An 18,290-nucleotide genomic window follows, 5' to 3' on the forward strand; every position below is an offset into this window, starting at 1 on the left:
AGATACAGTAACACCCTACACCCTTGAGTTCCGCACCCTGGCGGCAGACAGCAAATGGGGAGACAAGGCGCTTCAGAGCGCCTACAGGAGAGGCCTGAGCGAAGCCATCAAGGAAGGCTTGCTCAGGGACCGACCATCTTCTGGCCACGAGGTCATTGACCTGGCGCTGCTCTTTGATCAAAGACGCTTGGAACGCACAGCTGAGAGAGCTCAAACCTCCGCTAGCGTCTCTCCGACACCCCGGCCCCGACCTGCGGACATCCGAGCCACGGGACAGTCATTCCCCCGCCTATGGCGACAGCAGCAGTCGTGGAGTGGATGCAGCCGGGCAGGTCCCGCCTGGCGGCCGAAGAACAGAAGAGGAGATTCAAGCAGCGCCTCTGCCTCTACTGCGGCCTCGCGGGTCACACCATCCGTAGCTGCCCGTCTAGGCCAAAAGATCAGGCTCACCAGCAAGTGGGATCCTGGTGAGCCATACTGCTGTCCCCTCTATGAAGAGAGATCCTGGAATACTCTTCCCAGCGACCTTGTCCTGGAACTCAGGGACGCTGACAGTAGGGGCCTACTTGGACTCTGGAGCCGACAAAAGCTTCCTTGATCAGGAGTTTGCCTGACGAACTGGGATTCCCCTAGTTCCCCATGACCCATTTCTACCTCCACAAGCCCTGGACGGACATCGCTTGGGACTAATCAAGCATCGTACGGTGCCCCTGTCTCTGACCCTCTTGGGCAACCACACAGAGACCATCAGCCTCTGGGTGATGGACGCTCCAATCGCCCCACTTGTCCTCAGGCGCACGTGGCTCCGCCAACATGACCTCACATCTATTGGTCCTCAGGCAAGGTCCTCGCATGGAGCACTCCCTGCTACGCGCACTGCCTCATGTCGGCAGTTCCTCCGTCCAGCAGACCCAAACCCGCCTCACCTCCCACAGATCTCTCCCGTATTCTCGTGGTCTATCATGACCTGGCGGCCGTGTTCAATAAGGAACATTCGCAGACCCTACGACTGTGCCATCGACCTGCTTCCCAGTGCGGTCCTTCCCTCCAGCCGGCTGTATAATCTGTCTCTTCCTGAGAAACAAGCCATGAGGGATTACATCTCAGAATCCCTCGCCTTGGGAATCATCCCCCCCCCCCTTTTTTTTTGTGGGTAAGAAGGACGGATCGTTGAGGCCTTGCATCGACTACCGGCAACTAAATTGCATAACCATTAAGAACAAGTATCCGCTACCCCTTCTGAGCTCCTCCTTTGAGCCTCTCTGCCCAGCCACCATCTTCACTAAGTTCGACCTACGTGCACCTGGTGCGCATCAAGGAGGGTGATAAGTGGAAGACGGCCTTCAATACCCATCTCGGCCACTTCGAGTACAAAGTGATGCTGTTTGGACTCACTAACGCCCCAGCCGTCTTCCAGGCCCCTGTGAATGATGTCCTGCGGGATATGCTTCACCGCTTTGTTGTCATTTACCTGGATGACATTCTAATTTTTTCTCAAACTCTGCAGGAACACCAGCAACATGTCTGTCTCGTCCTTCATCGCTTCCTGGAGAACCGCCTCTTTGTCAAAGCCGAGAAATGTGAGTTTCACGCACCATCTGCGGGTTTTTTGGGCTTCATCGTTGAGAAAGGACACAACAAGGCAGACCTCAAGAAGGTGGAGGAAGTGTTAGAGTGGCCCCAGCCCTCTACCCGGACAGAGTTGAGACACTTCTTGGGATTTGCGGGATTCTACAGACGCTTCATCCAGGACTTCAGTAAATTGGCTGCCCCACTCCATGCTCTCACGTCTACCAACATATCTTTCCAGTGGACCAGAGAGGCCAGTGTGGCCTTCAAGAGCCTTAAGAAGAGTTTTGTGTCTGCTCGGGTCCTCGTTTACCCCGAGTCTAACTGTGCATTCATCGTCGAAATAGATGCTTTGGTTTCTGGGATTGGCGCTGTACTGTCCCAGCGCTCCAAGGCAGACAACAGTATCCACCCTTGTGCATATTTGTCCAGGCGCCTCTCCTCGGCGGAATGGAACTATGATGTCAGAAATAGGGAGCTACTGGCGGTCCATGAGGCCCTGTCGGGATGGAGACACTGGCTGGAGGGAGCCAAGCACAAGTTCCAGGTCCTCACGGACCACCGTAATCTCTTATACATCCAGGAGGCTGAATGACCAGCAGGCTCGTTGGGCACAGTTTTTCTGCCAGTTTGACTATACACTCTCTTTCAGGCCGGGCTCCCGCAACACTAAGGCTGATGCCCTATCCCTGCACCTCCACAGCAGAACCCATCCTTCCTCTGGCCAGGATAATTGGCATTGTCACCTAGGAAGTGGAGGACCAGATTCGGGCCGCTCTTCGCTCAAACCCTGGACCAGGGGGCAGACCTCCCAACAAGCTATTTGTGCCCCGGGAGCTACGACCTAGAGTGTTGGACTGGGGACACTCCAGCATTTTTTTATGCCATCCTGGATTCCAACACACACTCTCCTTCATCCGTCAGCGGTTCTGGTGGCCGTCAATGGCAGTGGACACCTGTGAGTTTATCGCCGCTTGCACTACAACCTCACGCAACAAGTCTTCCCACAGACCGCCGGCAGGCCTGTTGTGCCCCTACCTGTACCCGGCCGTCCCTGGTCTCACATCGCGTTGGACTTTGTCCCGAGGTAACACTACTATTGTCACCATTGATGACCGCTTCTCCAAAGCCACACATTTTGTTCCCTTGCCTAAACCGCTGACTTATTTACAGCGCATGTTGTCAAGCAGCATGGGATCCCCATGGATATCGTCTCTGACCGTGGGCCCCAGTTCACTTCCCGTATATGGCAGACCTTCTGCAAAGGGCTCGGGGCTACGGTCAGCCTTACGTCGGGCTCCCATCCCAAGCGTAAAGGGCAAGCGGAGAGGGTTAACCAGTGTTTGGAGATAATTGCTGCGCTGTGTTGCTGCCCGCCAGCCCGCCTCTTGGAGCAAGTTTCTGCCCTGAGTCGAGTATGCATACAACTCGATTAAGAGCTCAACTACTGGTATCTCCCCTTTCAAGTGCTCCCTCGGGTATCAAACCCCTATTTTTCCCCAACAGGAGGCCGAAGCGGCCGTTCCGTCCTCCCGTAGACACATCAGACGTTGTCATCAAGTTTGGAGCACCGCCAATGCTGCCCTTTTAAGGGCTTCAGAAAGAATACGCCGTAGTGCCAACCGGCGGCGCATCCCAGCAGCGTCATATACTACCGGACAACAAGTCTTGTTATGGGCCGTCTCGTAAACTGACACCCCGTTTTGTTGGACCGTATGCGGTGGAGGCCATCATTAACCCTGCCTCAGTGAAACTGTCTTTTCCCACTTCCATGAAGCGACACCCTGTGGTCCAGGTGTCCCAAATTAAACCTGTTTCCGTCATCCCACTCTCTTCCCCTGCCCCTGCCGCCCCTCCTAGAATCCTGGAAAATGGTGACCTGGTGTGGTCCGTTAAGGAGATCCTCAGGGTCCGTCGGCAAGGTAGGGGGCTGGTATACCTGGTCCATTGGGAGGGGTATGGACCGGAGAACAGATCTTGGGTGTGGGCCACCTACCTTGCTGACCTCTCCCTGCTACCAGGCCAACCCTGATGCTCCCCGGCGCTCGTCGGGAGCCTCGCATAAGGAGCCGGCCACGCGCCTGCACTGCTGCGGGCAAGCTACCATCAGCGCAGCTGGATCTAATGAGGCTCGACAGCATAAAGACCAACACAGCCAACGATCCAGTGTCGGAACGTAGTTCTCTGTCTGACAGTCAGCTTCGCGTCTCTGGCTCCTTTCCTGTGTTTGCTCTCCGTATTCCACTGCCCCTTGTGCTCACTTATTCCTGTCGTTTCCCTTGTTCCCGCAGTTTATCCTCCATCGCCTTGGAAGTGAGCTCAGTTCCCTGGATCCCCCTCTGGACTCTGACTGCCTCCCTCGATCCTGGACACGGACCTCAGGACGCCTCTCTCCAGCCTCACGGACCGGAACGAGAACATGAGAGATGATACAGAGAGAAATAGAATGAGAGAAGATGAGAAGATACAGATATAATTAGATTATAAGAAGAGATGTGAAGATACAGAAGACATGAGAAGATATATACAATTAGATAATTATAAGAGATGGGAAGAGAGATAGAATGATATCATGATAAGAGATGTGAAGATGCAGAAGACATGAGAAGATACACATATCATTAGATAATGATAAGAGATGAGAAGATACAGAAGACATGAGAAGATAGATATAATTAGATAATGAGACGATAGAATGAGAACATGAGAAACGATACAGATAGAAATACATGTTGATCAGTGATATCATATATGAATGAAGATATGAAGCTGTATCATTGTGTCTGCTTTCCCAGACAGCCGGCCTGTCAATCGCAGCGTCAGGGCGGAGTGGGATGCCTTGCTCAAGGGCAGCTGCCATGTTACCTGCGATGTCAGTGAAGATGTGGGCCCTCATGGTGGGTTACCTGCTATGTCAGTGAGGGTGTGGGCCCTCATGGTGGGTTACCTGCTATGTCAGTGAGGGTGTGGGCCCTCATGGTGGGTTACCTGCGAAGGTGTGGGCCCTCATGGTGGGTTACCTGCTATGTCAGTGAGGGTATGGGCCCTCATGGTGGGTTACCTGCTATGTCAGTGAGGGTGTGGGCCCTCATGGTGGGTTACCTGCTATGTCAGTGAGGGTGTGGGCCCTCATGGTGGGTTACCTGCTATGTCAGTGAGGGTGTGGTCCCTCATGGTGGGTTACCTGCTATGTCAGTGAGGGTGTGGGCTCTCATGTCCAGCAGCACGGTGCCGTTGATGATGCAACCTCGCAGTTGGAACAGGCTGTGCAGTGACAGCGTGGCCACGTAAGGTTTGCTCCACCGCTCGCCTCCGTCCTCCACGTCCTCCTCAAACTTCAACCACCTGAGAACACACCTGGTGGAAGTCACCTGGCCACACACCTACAACCACTTCCTCTAGACCTCTATGTTTATACTTTGAGGACAAACACGACACAAACCTTCCTAAATGTTGGAACTGTGTAATGTTTGTGTGGATGCTTCAGTATTTGGTCAACATCCTTTTGTCCTACTCAGTCCCTGTGTTGTCTTCATTATAACACTTATATAAGACTTTTACAGTCATTTTTATAGTAGGCTATTATAGCTAATATAGACACTTACATTATGTGTTGTCTTCATTATAACACTTATATAAGACTTTTAAAGTCATTTTGATAGTAGGCTATTATAGCTAATATAGACACTTACATTATGTGTTGTCTTCATTATAACACTTATATAAGACTTTTACAGTCATTTTGATAGTAGGCTATTATAGCTAATATAGACACTTACATTATGTGTTGTCTTCATTATAACACTTATATAAGACTTTTAAAGTCATTTTGATAGTAGGCTAATACAGCTAATATAGACACTTACATCATGTGTTGTCTTTATCATAACACTTATATAAGACTTTTACAGTCATTTTGATAGTAGGCTAATATAGTTAATATAGACACTTACATCATGTGTTGTCTTCATTATAACACTTATATAAGACTTTTACAGTCATTTTGATAGTAGGCTAATGTAGACACTTACATCATGTGTTGTCTTTATTATAACACTTATATAAGACTTTTACAGTCATTTTGATAGTAGGCTAATATAGCTAATTAAGACACTTACATCATGTGTTGTCTTCATTATAACACTTATATAAGACTTTTACAGTCATTTTGATAGTAGGCTATTATAGCTAATATAGACACTTCATTATAACACGTGTATAAGACTTTTAAAGTCATTTTGATAGTAGGCTAATATAGCTAATATAGACACTTACATCATGTGTTGTCTTCATTATAACACTTATATAAGACTTTTAAAGTCATTTTGATAGTAGGCTAATATAGCTAATATAGACACTTACATCATGTGTTGTCTTCATTATAACACTTATATAAGACTTTTAAAGTAATTTTGATAGTAGGCTAATATAGCTAATATAGACACTTACATCATGTGTTGTCTTCATTATAACACTTATATAAGACTTTTAAAGTCATTTTGATAGTAGGCTAATATAGCTAATATAGACACTTACATCATGTGTTGCCTTCATTATAACACTTATATAAGACTTTTACAGTCATTTTGATAGTAGGCTACTATAGCCAGTATAGACACTTACGCCATGTGTTGCCTTCACACTTATATATGTATTTTAATAGTGTGCGGCTCCAGACAGATTAGTCTTGACAACAAGGTCTACCTGGCACTCTCCCGCCACTCCAGCTGGCCCCCCTCCCTCACAAACAAAACAAGGTCTACCTGGCACTCTCCCCCCCTCCCTCACAAACAAAACAAGGTCTACCTGGCACTCTCCCGCCACTCCAGCTGGCCCCCCTCCCTCACAAACAAAACAAGGTCTACCTGGCACTCTCCCGCCACTCCAGCTGGCCCCCCTCCCTCACAAAGATCTCATCCATCTCCGTGAAGAGGTCGTGAGGAAGATGCTCCTCGTCCTCATCCTCTGCGCCCAGAAGAAAGTGGACTCTCTGCGAGGGAGTGTCTGGAAGGAACACAAAAAACTTATTCCACCTGTGGACTAAAGTATTGGAACACCTCAGACAGGATCTGGTCCTCGACCTGAAGTCTGGGACTGTGTTCTGGGTCAAAGATCTTAGTTCTTCCACTCTAAACTGCATTGGACAGGATTGGATTGTCCCTGAGGGACTTTGTGTCCAACCTTCCAAAAGCATTTCCGGACTATAAACCGCTACTTTCTTTTACGTTAAATCCAATCATCGTTCAGTCGGCCATTTAGCATGTTATGGACTCCCCATCGACCTGGAGAGGACATGAGGAAATGAACACAATGCATGTTGGCACCGCTACCACTATATGGATTTTTAGTACCCAGTCTGACTCCAGTGTCATCCCAGCATGACTTCTGAGGACCAGTGGGACTAGAACATCACTTCCGGAACCAACAATAGGTTTAGAAACAAGATCAAAGGTTAAGGTGTGGAATCCTCAATCTTGATTGACTAATTGGTTAAGAGGTGTGTCTCAATACTTTTGTCCATTTCATGATCCACACACAGGATAGTAGTACAGTAGTAGTACAGCGGTAGTACAGTAGTAGTACAGTAGTAGTACAGTAGTAGTACAGTAGTAGTAGTACAGTGGTAGTGCAGTAGTAGTACATTGGTAGCACAGTAGTAGTACAGTAGTAGTACAGTAGTAGTATAGTAGTAGTACAGTAGTAGTAGTACAGTAGTAGTACAGTGGTAGTACAGTGGTAGTACAATAGTCATACAGTGGTAGTACGAAATAATACAGTAGCAGTACAGTAGTACAGTAGTACAGTAATATAAGTACAATAGTACAGTAGTAGTACAATAGTAGTACAGTGGTAGTACGAAATAGTACAGTAGTAGTACAGTAGTAGTACAGTAGTAATAGTAGTACAGTGATAGTACAGTAGTAGTACAGTAGTACAGTAGAAGTACAGTAGTAGTATTAGTACAGTAGTAGTAGTAGTAGTAGTAGTAGTAGTAGTAGTACAGTAAAAGTACAGTAGTAGTACAGTGGTAGTACAGTAGTATTACAGTAGTAGTACAGTAGTAGTACAGTAGTAGTACAGTAGTAGTATAGTAGTAGTGCAGTAGTAGTAGTAGTACAGTAGTAGTACAGTGGCAGTACAGTAGTACTACACTAGTAGTACAGTAGTATAGTAGTAGTACAGTAATAGTACAATAGTAGTACAGTGGTAGTAGAGTGGTAGTACAGTAGTAGTACAATAGTAGTAGTACAGTGGTAGTAGAGTGGTAGTACAGTAGTAGTACAGTAGTAGTAGTACAGTGGTAGTACAGTAGTAATACAGTAGTAGTACAGTAGTAGTACAGTAGTAGTAGTACAGTAGTAGTAGTAGTAGTAGTACAGTAGTAGTATAGTAGAAGTACAGTATTAGTACAGTAGTAGTACAGTAGTAGTACTCTAGTAGTACAGTAGTAGTACAGTAGTAGTACAGTAGTAGTGCAGTACTAGTACTCTAGTAATACAGTAGTAGTACAGTAGTAGTACAGTAGTAGTGCAGTACTAGTACTCTAGTAATACAGTAGTAGTACAGTAGTAATACAGTAGTAGTACAGTAGTAGTAGTACAGTAGTAGTACAGTAGTAGTACAGTAGTAGTGGTAGTACCGTAGAGAGGAGACTCTGGGCCCTCCATCAGGGTGTGTACCCGCTCCCTGCTCCTCCGTCTGTGCTTGTTGCCATGGTGACCATGTCTGCGATGGCTACGCTGCCTGGTGCTGCCCAGAGGGACGTGGACCCCGATGTACAGAGTCCTGTGTCCTGCAGGATACACCATTGTCAACTGTCAACTGTGTGTGTGTGTGTGTGTGTGTGTGTGTGTGTGTGTGTGTGTGTGTGTGTGTGTGTGTGTGTGTGTGTGTGTGTGTGTGTGTGTGTGTGCGTGTGTGTGTGTGTGTGTGTGTGTGTGTGTGATGTACAGAGTCCTGTGTCCTGCAGGATACACCATTGTCAACTGTGTGTGTGTGTGTGTGTGTGTGTGTGTGTGTGTGTGTGTGTGTGTGTGTGTGTGTGTGTGTGTGTGTGTGTGTGTGTGTGTGTGTGTGTGTGTGTGTGTGTGTGTGTGTGTGTGTGTGTGTGTGTGTGTGTGCGTGCGTGTGTGTGTGTGTGTGTGTGTGTGTGTGTGTGATGTACAGAGTCCTGTGTCCTGCATGATACACCATTGTCAACTGTCAACTGTCAACTGTGTGTGTGTGTGTGTGTGTGTGTGTGTGTGTGTGTGTGTGTGTGTGTGTGTGTGTGTGTGTGTGTGTGTGTGTGTGTGTGTGTGTGTGTGTGTGTGTGTGTGTGTGTGTGTGTGTGTGTGTGATGTACAGAGTCCTGTGTCCTGCAGGATACACTACCCCACTGTCAACTGTGTGTGTGTGTGTGTGTGTGTGCGTGTGCGAGTGTAATTTGTGTGTGTCTTTGTGTTTATTTGTAGTGTGTCTACGTGTTTATTTGTGTATGCGTAAGTGTGGTTTTTTGTGTGTCTTCGTGCTTTTTTTTTAGTGTGTCTATGTGTTAATTTGTGTGTGTGCGTGTGTGTCTTTGTGTTTATTTGTAGTGTATCTGTGTTTTTTGTAGTGTATCTATGTGTTTATATGTGTGTGTGTGCGCGTATGTGTGTGTGTTATTTGTGTGTGTGTATTTGTGTTTATGTGTAGTGTGTCAATGTGTTTATTTGTGTGTGTGTGTGTTTGTTTGTTTATTTGTAGTGTGTCTATGTGTTTATTTGTGTGTGAGTGTGTTTTTATTTGTGAGTGTGTTTTTGTGTTTATTAGTAGTGTGTCTGTTTATGTGTAGTGTGTATGTATGTGTGCGTGTTTATTTGCGTGCGTGTGTGTCGTTGTGTTCATTTGTAGTGTGTCTAAGTGTAATGTGTAGTGTGTGTGCGTGTGTGTGTGTGGTTATTTCTTTGTGTGTGCGTTTGTGTTTTTGTGTTTATTTGTACTGTGTCAATGTGTTTATTTGTTTGTGTGTGTTTGTTCATTTATTTGTGTGTGTGTCTTCGTGTTTATTTGTAGTGTGTGTGTGTGTGTGTGTGTGTGTGTGTGTGTGTGTGTGTGTGTGTGTGTGTGTGGTGTAAGAGCTTTCCAGATGGTTGAGCACATCCTATTTGAGATACTCTATTAAGCTTTCTAATATTAATGACGGATTTCCTGAGCATTTTCCACAAAATGCACTGTTATCAATATGTGATAATACACTCTATTATTTATGTATGTGTGTGTGTGTAATATATATATATATATATATATATATATATATATATATATATATATATATATATATATATATATATATATATATATATATATATATATATATATATATATATATATATATATATATATATATATATATATATATATATATATATATATATATATATATATATATATATATATATATATATATATATATATATATATATATATATATATATATATATATATATATATATATATATATATATATATATATATATATATATATATATATATCGTTAGTCATATCTAAGAGTTGTTGACATTGATATAGTGCATATGTATATAAAAGTATTGCATTCATGTCATACCTTCAAGATCTTCCTGTTCAAAGTTGGTATTTGGTTGGAAGCGCATTCCTCCTCTGTCCACCACAGCTTCGTCATCATCCCGCTATTAATCACACATATCACACGTATTAGACATTATGATCTTGCTGATATCAACATTACAAATCAATATTAGACACAATGATCTTGTTTATGGCGCAGGAGAAGAGACTGTTGCCATGGAAACTATCGCCACAAGTCCTTTAATGGTATCTCATGTCCATCACTTACTATTTTCTACTTCTTCTTCATTTATGCAGTTATGGAATATTTCCTCAACTAGTGTTTCTTTGAAGTAATGCATCAATATGAGAGGGTAACTATGCAAGTGTGACACCAGTCAGGCTGCCGTCCCATGATTGGTCGAGTAATTGTTGAAAACGTAACAATGGAGTCAATGGGGGGCTCTCTATTTTGCCCACAAAACTCACTAAATAACAATCCGAAATCCACCAACAATGATCTATTTACATCTCGTGACTTGAATATTATATATTATTAGGGCAGCACGGTGGGATAGGGGTTAGTGCATGTTAAAAGCCTGCTAACGTAACAATGGAGACAATGGGGGCTCTCTATTTTGCCCACAAAAATATCTAAATAACCATCCAAAATCCTCCAACAAGGCTCTATTTACATTTCGTGACTTGAATATTATATATTATTAGGGCAGCACGGTGGCATAGGGGTTACTGCATGTTAAAAGCCCGCTAACGTAACAATGGAGTTGATGGGGGCTCTTGAGTTTACCCACAAAACTCACTAAATAACCATCCGAAATCCGCCAACAATGCTCTATTTACATCTCGTGACAGGAATATTATATATTGTTAGGGCAGCACGGTGGAATAGGAGTTAGTGCATGTTAAAAGCCTGCTAACGTAACAATGGAGACAATGGCGGCTCTCTATTTTGCCCACAAAACTAATTAAAGAACCATCCGAAATCCGCCAACAATGCTGTATGTACATCTTGTGACTTGAATATTATAAATTATTAGGGAAGCACGGTGGAATAGAGGTTAGTGCATGTTAAAAGCCCGCTAACGCAACAATGGAGTCAATGGGGGCTCTCTATTTTGCCCACAAAACTAATTAAATAACCATCCGAAATCCGCCAACAATGCTCTATGTACATCTCGTGACTTGAATATTATATATTAGTAGGGCATCACGGTGGAATAGGGGTTAGTGCATGTTAAAAGCCCGCTAACGTAACAATGGAGTCAATGGGGGCTCTCTATTTTGCCCACAAAACTCACTAAATAACCATCCGAAATCCGCCAACAATGCTCTATGTACATCTCGTGACTTTAATATTGTATATTATTAGGGCAACACGGTGGCATAGGGGTTACTGCATGTTAAAAGCCCGCTAACGTAACAATGGAGTTGATGGGGGCTCTCTATTTTACCCACAAAACTCACTAAATAACCATCCGAAATCCTCTAACAATGCTCTATTTACATCTCGTGACTGGAATATTATATATTATTAGGGCAGCACGGTGGCATAGGGGTTACTGCATGTTAAAAGCCCGCTAACGTAACAATGGAGTTGATGGGGGCTCTCTATTTTACCCACAAAACTCACTAAATAACCATCCGAAATCCGCCAACAATGCTCTATGTACATCTCGTGACTTTAATATTGTATATTATTAGGGCAACACGGTGGCATAGGGGTTACTGCATGTTAAAAGCCCGCTAAAACTCACTAAATAACCATCCGAAATCCTCTAACAATGCTCTATTTACATCTCGTGACTGGAATATTATATATTATTAGGGCAGCACGGTGGAATAGAGGTTAGTGCATGTTAAAAGCCCGTTAACGCAACAATGGAGTCAATGGGGGCTCTCTATTTTACCCACAAAACTAATTAAATAACCATCCGAAATCCGCCAACAATGCTCTATGTACATCTCGTGACTTGAATATTATATATTAGTAGGGCATCACGGTGGAATAGGGGTTAGTGCATGTTAAAAGCCCGCTAACGTAACAATGGAGTCAATGGGGGCTCACTATTTTGCCCACAAAACTCACTAAATAACCATCCGAAATCCGCCAACAATGCTCTATGTACATCTCGTGACTTTAATATTGTATATTATTAGGGCAACACAGTGGCATAGGGGTTACTTCATGTTAAAAGCCCGCTAACGTAACAATGGAGTTGATGGGGGCTCTCTATTTTACCCAAAAAACTATCTAAATAACCATCCGAAATCCTCCAACAATGCTCTATTTACATCTCGTGACTTGAATATTATATATTATTAGGGCAGCATGGTGGCATAGAGGTTAGAGCATGTTAAAAGCCCGCTAACGCAACAATGGAGTCAATGGGGGCTCTCTATTTTGCCCACAAACTCACTAAATAACCATCCGAAATCCTTCAACTATGCTCTGTTTACATCTCGTGACTTGAATATTATATATTATTAGGGCAGCACGGTGGCATAGGGGTTAGTGCATGTTAAAAGATTGCTAATGTAACAATGGAGTTAATGGGGGCTCTCTATTTTGCCCACAAAACTATCTAAATAACCATCCGAAACAAACTAACAAACTCATTCCAAAAATCATTATAATTGAGCTTTGAATTATTTATTCTCGCCTTCCTGAATTGCTGTTTGACTCTTAAAGGAGCCCTATGTCATAATGTGGCCGGAAATGGCAGAAGCAGTTTTTATTTCTAAAAAAGAAACCGAGCTTTACCCTCAGCTTAGAGACCGAGTTGTTAATATGGACTGTTACGGCTACTCTTGCGTTCAAAAAAGTTTGAAAAAATAAAAATACAGATAGCAGAGTAGTCCTGAGGAGGAGGTATTTGACTCACTAAATTCCTTAATAAGCACTCGCGGAGATATGTCGAGATTCCAAATGATCATCATTTATTTTCACTAACAAAAAATATTCTCCGTGGTTGACTTCAACATCATCAAAATAACTTATTTAGCGGTAAATAAACTGTTTCACTCATCTAAAGCATCCAATAATTCATCAACATCATTATTGGCATTATTTGATTTCATTGTCAAAACAATTAATAAATAAATAATACAGATAGGCTCCAACATCCCGGCCCCTAATTGTGTGCTTTAGCAAAACAATTACATAAATAATAATATTCAAAGGAGCCATAATAGAACAATACAATCCAAACAATTATGTTCTTCAAATTCAAAGTTAATTAAGTTACTTGAGTTACTCGTCAAGTCTCTTCAAAGTCCATAGTCATATCAGACTATCATCGAGTCATCGAGGCTGGAGAACCGAATCCCCCCTCAGTCCATCAAGCTGCTTCCATTAGCAGGCAGAGCTTATCTATTGGTCGTTGAACCGTGTTGGTCTTGGTTTTAACTGGTCTTGGTTTTAACCAAAACACTTCTCACAAAGCCTTTGGCATCTGGAAATGTCTTTACTTGTTCCATGGTCTTAGGTCCATGGTCTTGTTATGTGTTTCCTTGTTCCATGGTCTTGTCCTTGGTGGAGTCCTTGATTTTCTTATTTTTCTCCTTTTTGACTGTTCTGTGCCCATCTTTGCCATCTCCTTTGCCGCCGTATGGGAATGTGTAAGGATCAGCCTCTAAGGGCATTGGCTCTTTGTCAAAAGGTAAGCTTCCCCTCCGACCGTACAGGTCTCTGATTTCCTCTGTTTTGTCACATTTGTCTCCTTTGTCCTTCTTGACCTTTTCTTTATCCCGGAAAGGCAGTGGCAGAGGATCGTGACCATCTTTAAGAAAGACTGAACTTGAGGCGATCTCCATAGAACATTTAACCTCAACTGACATCTCATTGTTCTCCTCATATATGTTCTCAGAGAAATCCTGGTTATATTGTTTGATGAGGAGGTCCTTCAGTTCAATTACTTAGATTCTGTTAGTTGACACTGCAATGGGCCCAGCATGTTCTGTAGCACTGCAACTGAGTGGTCCAGTTACCACCCATCCCAGTATGGTTTGGACTGCATATGGTCCATTTTTTTGACTGTTTATTATATTCCATGGCTCCATTGCCCGAGGAACATCAGTCCCAATAAGAAGTTCAATGTCGGCCTCAATTTCTTTTAAGTCGATGCCACCAAGATATGGCCACCTCTTCAACTCAGCCATGGTGATGATGTTTTCCTTTGAGACAGGTATCTTGCTCTGTGTGTACACTTTCGGCAGGTCCAGATATGTGAACCCTTCCAAGTCTCCAACCTCCAGTCCTCTGACCTCATAGGTCTTCGCAGACTTTTCCTGTCCCATTGTTCGCAAAATAATTTCTGTTTTGCGTCCTTTCACATTCATTCGGTCCATTAGATTCTCCGTGCACAATGTTGCCGTGCTGCCTGGATGGAGGAAGGCGTAGGTCTGAACATACCTGTTCTCTTTTCCGGCCTTAACTCTGACTGGAACGATTGCAAGTGCACAGTCTTTCCCGGCCCCGGTTGCATCACCGGCTGAAACAAGAGCAATGCTTATAGGGGTTTCTTCTGTCTCGAGAGTGGGCTTTGCTGGATTTTCCTGCTTTGGGCATTTTTCACTTGAAATATGAAGTGCGGTAGGATGTTTCATTTTGCAAACATGACACATTAATCTTCTTTTACAATTTTTGCTTAGATGACCTTTTAGTAGGCAACCAAAACAATATCCTTGCCTTCTTAAAAATTCAACCTTTTTGTCTTGTGACTGTGTTTTGAATTGTGAGCCGTCAATCAGAGCATGTTTGCCATGACAATATCCACATAAAGGGATGACACCACTGGGTGTGGTTTGAGCAGGTTGTTGTGGAACAGATGATTGTTTTACAGTGCATGCTGCTGGCTTTGTATTCACAGCTACTGAAGTAGCAAAGCTGCTGTTTCTGCCTCTGATTGGTTTTAGTTCACTTGTGCTTCATGGAAGAGGCCTTTTCTTTGGTCCTGAATGTCTCCAAACAACGGATCCAAAAGCATCTTGGCATGCTTTTCCATAAAATCCACAAAGTTGTTAAATCTGATGATTCTCCTGCCAGTTCTCTGTTGTGTCTCATAAGCTGTGCTTCACCACTTTTCTCTGAGTATGTAGGGTACCGTATTTCCTTGAATTGCCACCGGGAATATAGTATTCGCCTGCCTAGAATTACAGCCGGGTCAAACTCGTTTCGCAAAATAATTAGCGCATGCTTGGCACTTCCGCCGGGTCAAATATAAGTAATTAAATGACTCCTGCCTCCTGGTGGTAGAGGGCGCTAGTGATCCTTCTTGGGACTAGCAGTACTGCAGAAGACCGGTGCTGCAGAAGAAGACAACAAGCAGCATGCGTGAGCCGCGATCGTTTGCTTGCACTTTTACCATGGAGGATTACATATCTAAAATAAAACAGTTTTCTAAACTGGACTTTCAATCGAAGCAGGAGGTAATAATTAAAGGAATATCTCCCGAGACTTATAAAACTGAAGAAAGATAAGGAAGACTGCCTTTGATCAGAAGCAGCTGCAGATGGACATCATTTATAAGTAAAGGTAAGACCATAATAACGTTTTTTTTATTAAATGTGCTTTTCATGATAAGGTAAGCGCCGGAGTGAGAAGAGGTTTTAAAATAATTAGCGCATGCTTGCCCATCCCGCATGATTTTGGTAAGCGCAGGAGTGAGAAGAGGTTATACATTAATTAGCGCCCCTGCGGCTATTCAAGGAAATACGGTAGTTTGGATGTAATTAGCCTTAGGTTGGATGGCATATCAAGTTCCTCCAAATACTGTAAATCTTGCATTACATTACAGCATCCTCTCAAATACAGTGCATATGCATGCAGCATTTTCCCATCCTCAGCTTTAATCACTGTCCAATTCAAGGCTTTTTCCAAGTAAGCTCCCGAAATGTTCATCTCATTTCCAAAATGTTCTTTTAAGAGGCGCCTCGCTTCATTATAGCCGCTACTGGCTTCCATGTGCAAACAGCTGCGAACCAAGTCTCTTGGCAAACAGAGGTAAACTGCTCAAGGTAGTAGAGTCGGTCTTGATCATCATCAGTCTTGTCTTCAATCAAGTGTTCAAATGCATGGATAAAAGACTGATATGCCAGTGGGTTACCATCAAACACCGAAATCTCTCTTGCTGGTAGGAGAGAAAGTTTTTGCTGTGAAACAATAAGTTTTGCGATGTCACTTTGTCTTTGAATAACCATTTCCAAGTTATCATGAGCAGCATTAATAACCACATTATCTTGTGCAGAGTGATTTATTATTTGAGTCTGATTTACACTCTGGGTCTTGTGTTTTTCAGTTGCGGTTTTGTTTTGAGGTTTATTTAGGTCTTCTGATGTGTTGGTGTTCCTTTTACGTAGAGGTCTGTGGAGACTTAAAGGCCTACTGAAAGCCACTACTACCGACCACACAGTCTGATAGTTTATATATCAATGATGAAATCTTAACATTGCAACACATGCCAATACGGCCGGGTTAACTTATAAAGTGACATTTTAAATTTCCCGCCACACTTCCGGTTGAAAACGTCTAGATATGACGACGTGTGCGCGTGGCGTTAACGGTTGATACGGAAGTATTCGGACCCATTGAATCCAATACAAAAAAGCTCTGTTTTCATCCCAAAATTCCACAGTATTCTGGACATCTGTGTTGGTGAATCTTTGGCAATTTGTTTAATGAACAATGGAGACTGCAAAGAAGAAAACTGTAGGTGGGATCGGTGTATTAGCGGCTGGCTGTAGCAACACAACCAGGAGGACTTTGAGTTGGATAGCAGACGCGCTTTCCGACGCTAGCCGCCGACCACACCGATGATCGTGGTGAAGTCCTTCGTCGTACCGTCGATCGCTGGAACGCAGGTGAGCACGGGTCGTGATGAGCAGATGAGAACTGGCGTAGCTGCAGAGCTAATGTTTTTAGCATAGCTCTGTCGAGGTTCTGTAGCTAAGTTAGCTTAAATGGCGTCGTTAGCAACAGCATTGCTAGGCTTCGCCAGGCATTAACCGTGTGGTTACAGGTCGAGGGTTTAGTTCGGTGTCTCCTGATAGTAGAAGTAATAGTAGTATTGTTGATCTTCTGTCTATCCTTCCAGTCAGGGGCATGTTTCTTCTGTTTCTATCCGCACTTAAGCACGATGCTATCATGTTAGCTCCGTAGCTAAAGTGCTTCGCCGATGTATTTTCGTGGAGATAAAAGTCACTGTGAATGTCCATTTCGCGTTCTCGACTCTCATTTTCAAGAGGATATAGTATCCGAGGTGCTTTAAAATACAAATCTGTGATCCACAATAGAAAAAGGAGAGAGTGTGGAATCCAATGAGCCCTTGTACCTAAGTTACGGTCAGAGCGAAAAAAGATACATCCTGGCATCCTGCACTGCACTCTAATCCTTCACTCTCACTTTCCTCATCCACGAATCTTTCATCCTCGCTCAAATTAATGGGGTAATCGTCACTTTCTCGGTCCGAATCTCTCTCGCTGCTGGTGTAAACAATGGGGAAATGTGAGCAGTCCTTCCTCCGGTGTCGTCACGCTACTTCCGGTAGGGGCAAGGCTTTTTTTCATCAGAGACCAAAAGTTGCGAACTTTATCGTCGATGTTCTCTACTAAATCCTTTCAGCAAAAATATGGCAATATCGCGAAATGATCAAGTATGACACATAGAATGGATCTGCTATCCCCGTTTTAAATTTAAAAAATTTATTTCAGTAGGCCTTTAAGATGGTTTGGTGAAGTGGGGTTTTGGGTATTGCACCTAACTCTATAAAGTCCACATTGCTCTCCATAGTTTCTGTATCATGGTGAGAATCATAATACTCAGTCATGCCATCACTCCGAGGTTCCTGAGCCACCTCATGGCTTTCATGAATTAAATCACTTTGAAGGATTTCAGTTTTAGCATTTGATGCTGCGAGGTCTGCTTCCAACTCCATTTGCTCCATCTTTGCTTTAAGCTTTGTTTCCTCCAGTTGCAAGGTGTGTTTTTCCTTCAGTGCAGCAGCTCCAGCCATTGTAGCAGCCTTTTCCGCGTTGGCCTTTTTTAATTCTGAGGATACTGAGGAACATCTAAGAGGCTTTTGATCCAGTGGCAGACTTTGATTGGTGAGATACATTCGATATGCTGTCCAGTGGTCCAACGTTTGATTGTGCA

The 18,290-nt window shown here is 43.7% G+C and overlaps 1 protein-coding gene across 4 annotated transcripts in view; it reads right to left on the minus strand.

Annotated features, from left to right (window-relative positions):
- LOC133664322 (sodium-driven chloride bicarbonate exchanger-like) overlaps positions 1-18,290 on the minus strand; it is a 337,500-nt gene that overhangs the window by 269,374 nt on the left and 49,836 nt on the right. The window contains exons 2-5 of one of the 4 annotated variants that reach the window (XM_062068828.1): positions 10,161-10,242; positions 8,210-8,362; positions 6,435-6,573; positions 4,754-4,914 (exon numbers count right to left, since the gene is read on the minus strand). In XM_062068828.1, the coding sequence (XP_061924812.1) occupies positions 4,754-4,914; positions 6,435-6,573; positions 8,210-8,362; positions 10,161-10,242 (535 nt within the window). Of the gene's footprint in view, positions 1-3,830; positions 3,958-4,475; positions 4,486-4,753; positions 4,915-6,273; positions 6,292-6,434; positions 6,574-8,209; positions 8,363-10,160; positions 10,243-18,290 lie in introns of those variants that run through there. The other 3 variants (XM_062068829.1, XM_062068834.1, XM_062068832.1) reach the window with 3 other exon arrangements.

Source organism: Entelurus aequoreus, linkage group LG14, assembly GCF_033978785.1.
Source record: "Entelurus aequoreus isolate RoL-2023_Sb linkage group LG14, RoL_Eaeq_v1.1, whole genome shotgun sequence".
Taxonomy (NCBI): Eukaryota; Metazoa; Chordata; class Actinopteri; order Syngnathiformes; family Syngnathidae; genus Entelurus; species Entelurus aequoreus.